Source organism: Camellia sinensis, chromosome 7 (assembly GCF_055761805.1).
Source record: "Camellia sinensis isolate YWXY chromosome 7, ASM5576180v1, whole genome shotgun sequence".
Taxonomy (NCBI): Eukaryota; Viridiplantae; Streptophyta; class Magnoliopsida; order Ericales; family Theaceae; genus Camellia; species Camellia sinensis.
This window is the reverse complement of record NC_138967.1, coordinates 44975997-44980346: the sequence shown is the minus strand read 5'-3', so window position 1 is coordinate 44980346 and position 4350 is coordinate 44975997. Positions and strand designations below refer to the sequence as shown.

Here is a 4350-nt window from a genome sequence, read left to right as displayed (position 1 = left end):
TTTTTTATTTTTCGTATTTTTTTGTTTTTAGTGAATTTTTTTAATATTTTAAGTAATTTTTTTTTTTAATTTTTAGACACACCAAACATAAATACACTTAAAAAGTATAATTTTTGTGAAAAAATATTTAAAAAATTCACTAAATACAAAAAATATAAATTAAAAAAATTCCAAAAATTCAGTATATTTTTAGTATTTTTGTGTATTTATTAATTTTTTGAAATATTTTTTTCACAAATATTTTACTTTTTAGATACATCTGAGTAAGGTGCATCTAAAAAAGCAAAACAAAAAATTCTTTAAATTTTAAAAATATTTACTAAAAACAAAAAAACACGAAAAACAAAAAACTCAATTTTCAGAAAATTAAATTTAAAAAATTGAAACCAAACATAGTAATTATTTTTTTGTTAGGTATTTTAATAATATCTTAACAATTTAGTTGTTTTGTTTAATATTATATGGAATTTAAGAATTTTGTTCAACATTGCTAAAATATGCAATGGTGTTTGTTAATTCATATGCAAAACTTTAGTGGAGGTGAGTGAAATTTACCATTGAACAGCTAAGGTAACTAAGGTGCTATCTTGACATTTTAGGCCTTATAACATATTACATCAACAAATTCTGTTAAATGGTCTAATGAAAGATTAATAGTAGAAAAATCTTGATAATAGTTTTAAAAGTAAGGAAGGTCAGTATTATTATTGAAACCACCAGGGAGGTTTATGAAATTATGCTAAATCTCAGCAGATGTAAGTGTAATTTACGCTTATGTTTTAATTTTGTTGTTATGAGAGTATTCCACATTGAAAATTATATTTTATTGTCATGTTTATTGTGTTTTAAGAAGCTCAAGTCTTAATTTGCATTTTGGCCTGTTTGGGAATATGACTATTTTTGTTAGTTTATGAGATTAAAATTTGTGATGATTTGTGGATTTGTTTTTGTAATTAAATAGATGGTTGTGAGCAGGGGCTGAGCTAACAAAGGCCCCAGGGGGGTCACGCGCCCCCTGTCCCGGGTTTTGGATTTTTTTTTAAGCAAACATAAAGAAAATATTTTAAATAAAAAAATTTATAAAAATATTATTTTAAATGTCAATGACATTTTTAAAATAATAAGAATAATAATGGTTATTTTGATTGAAAATAAAGTGATTAAGATATTATTATCTATGAAAATTCTAATATAATGGTGATGTCTATCACTATTGATATGCAAACATAATTAATCTCAATGAAAATTTAGAATTTATTGAATTGTTAGTTACATTTGACATGTAGCGTTCATTCTCCATATGTGTCTTTACTATTGATTGGTGATATCACATGTTAATGAAGACATGGTATAACTATTATATTGAATTTTTATGCATATTTTGTATAAAAAATTATTTTCTCATTATATAATTTATTTTAAAACTTTATATCCATGATTTTTTTTAATATTGTCCATGATACACTAATTACAAATAATATTTAGCATATTTTGTTCTAGTTTTCAGAAAACAGTTTTCAAAAAATTCTACATTTTTATTTTTTGTATTTTAATGTTTTCAATAAATTTTTTTAATATTTTAAGCAATTTTTTTTTAATTTTTAGACACACCTAACATAAATATACCTAAAAAGTATTATATTTGTGAAAAAAATCTTTAAAAAATACACTAAATACCAAAAAAATATAAAAATAATATGCAAATTCAGTACATTTTTTATATTTTTGTATATTTATTAATTTTTTAAAATATTTTTTCCCAAATATTTTACTATTTGGATACATATCTAAGTAATGTGCATCTAAAAAAGTAAAAAGCTTGTTTAAAATTTAAAAATTATTCACTAAAATCAAAAAAATATGAAAAATAAAAAACTTAGTTTTCAGAAAACTGAATTTAGAAAACTAAAACCAAACACACTTTTTTTTTTTTTTTTATCTTTCTTGAAGTTAATGGTAAAAATTTATGTGAAATATTTTTATAAAAAATTTTAATATTGTAATTAATAAATGTCCCCTCTGATTTAATTTCTTGGCTCACCACTGGTTGTAAGAGAAAAAGTGATTAATTGGTGTATAAGATGTGCCATTTTATCTTATTCACTATTTTAGTGTATTTTGTCTACTAACCAAACCAAACCAAACCAAACGAAGCCTTAAGTCCCATCAAATGGGGTCGGCTACATGAATCCTTCTTCTCCACGCGGCCCTATCAAAAGCCATTTCATTAGTCAAATTAAGTAGATTCATATCTCTATTTATAACGCTAGTCAACGTTAATCTAGGTCTATCCCGTCCCCTAACACTTCCATCTACCGTTACAGCATCGCATCTCTTCACTACTGCCTCTGTTGGTCTCCGTTGAATATGACCAAACCATCTCAAACGATTCTCTCTCAACTTATCTTCTATCGGTGCTACTCCTACCCATTCCCGAATACACTCATTCCTAATCCTGTCCTGTCTAGTCTTACCACACATCCACCTTAGCATCCTCATCTCAGCCACACTCATCTTATCTACATGTTGTTTCTTAGTTGCCCAACACTCCGTCCCATACAACATAGCTGGTCTAATAGCCGTTCTATAAAACTTACCTTTTAGTTTAGTGGGTATTCGTTTATCGCACAATACCCCAGACGCACTTCTCCACTTACACCATCCCGCCTTAATCCTATGGGCCACATCTACTATTTAAAAAAAAAAAAAAAAGCTATTCCCAAACATAGCATTTAATTCATATTTTATTGCAATGAAAATCAAGTTGAAAAATGCAATTTGCGCGGTTGATTAATTGTACATGTGATTTAATTCATTTTTGTCCATGACAGACACGGTACAATGTCAGAGCCAAGTGCTGATCTTGTGATCGATATAGATAAAAAAGCTTGCTATAGATAAAAAGCTTCCTATAGAAAAAAGGCTTGCTCAGTTGCCTCCTATAGCATCTGAGTGTTGCATCTTTAAAGTACGTGATCCACTGCGCAATCAAAGCAAGGAAGCTTATGAACCAGAAGTAGTTGCTATTGGTCCTTTTTTTTTTATAACTCAGGGTGTTCGGGTCAACTTACAGGCACCTCGACTAATCTCTAAGGACCAATCCCACCCTCTACTAGCGGGGCCCATTTGCTATTGGTCCTTATCACCATGGTAAGGATAAATTGAAACCGATGGAAGATCATAAATTACGTTACTTGCAACAGTTTCTTGAAAGAAGAAATGGAACCAGTGTGGAAAACTACACTGTGGCGATGCGAGATTCGGAAAAAGAGGCACGCAACTTTTACGCAGATCCCATTCGCCTTGATTTAAATGAGTTTGTGGAAATGATGCTTCTTGACAGTTGCTTCATCATCCAGTTATTTCACAAGTTTGTGAATATGGAACTCCGAAAGGATGACCCCATTTTCCAATTGGCACATATTAAATCGAGCATAAGGGGTGATTTAATGTTATTTGAAAATCAACTTCCATTCTTTGTCCTCATGAAGTTGTTCAACATGCCCCAAAATTTTGCAGCCTCACTAAACAACTTCGTTCACATGTCCCGTGCATTTTTCAAAGCGGCAAAACTGTGTGTACTTTCAGTGCCTTCTGTTGGAGATCTAGAGAAACTTGACATCAAACATCTTCTAGGCCTGTTGCATTATTGTTGTTGCTCTGAATTTCATTCAATGGCATCCCAAAATGTTGCAATAAAAGAAAAGTTCCTAAAGTCTTCGACAGAGCTCCATGAAGCTGGGGTCAAATTCGAGAAGGATGAGGAAGGGAGTTTGTTCAACATAAAGTTTGCAAATGGGACAATTGAAATCCCAACTTTAGAAATTTAATTTTATACGAGAATTGCCTTCCTGCTCATGATACTTCAAGGAATTATTTCACTGTATATGTGAACTTCATGGATTTCCTCGTGAACTCCTCAGTGTTAGGATCAAACACACCCAGAAATATATCTCACACACACAGGGAACACAATATTTACGTGGTTCGGCCCAATGCCTACATCCACGGACAGAAATGAGAAGTTTTCACTAAAATGGAGCAAAATACAAAATACAGAGGAGGAGATGAAACTCACTCAACTCACAGCTCTCACTCTCTAATTTCTGATCTGTCTCTCATCCTCTCCCTCCCGTCTCTATTTATACACAAAGGAGTAGGTGGGAGAGCCTTCATTCTTGACTTTGGGTAGCCTCCATTCTTGACCTTTGCTATGGTTGGTGGCCACCAAGCTTGACTTGGTTGGTTGTCTTCCTTTGTTGACATGAGGATCACCCCTTTCACATGGGGTGACCTTCAACAATCACCCCCTCAGCCCATGTGAGGTGATCCACAACAAAACCTGCTGCC

At 31.4% G+C, this 4350-nt stretch overlaps 1 protein-coding gene across 1 annotated transcript; it reads left to right on the top strand.

Annotated features, from left to right (window-relative positions):
* Positions 1-3170: 3170 nt before the first annotated feature.
* On the top strand, positions 3171-3830 carry LOC145795767 (UPF0481 protein At3g47200-like). The gene has a single exon (XM_082880663.1). The coding sequence runs from the start codon at positions 3171-3173 to the stop codon at positions 3828-3830; it is 660 nt and encodes a 219-aa protein (XP_082736789.1).
* The last annotated feature ends 520 nt before the right edge of the window (positions 3831-4350 follow it).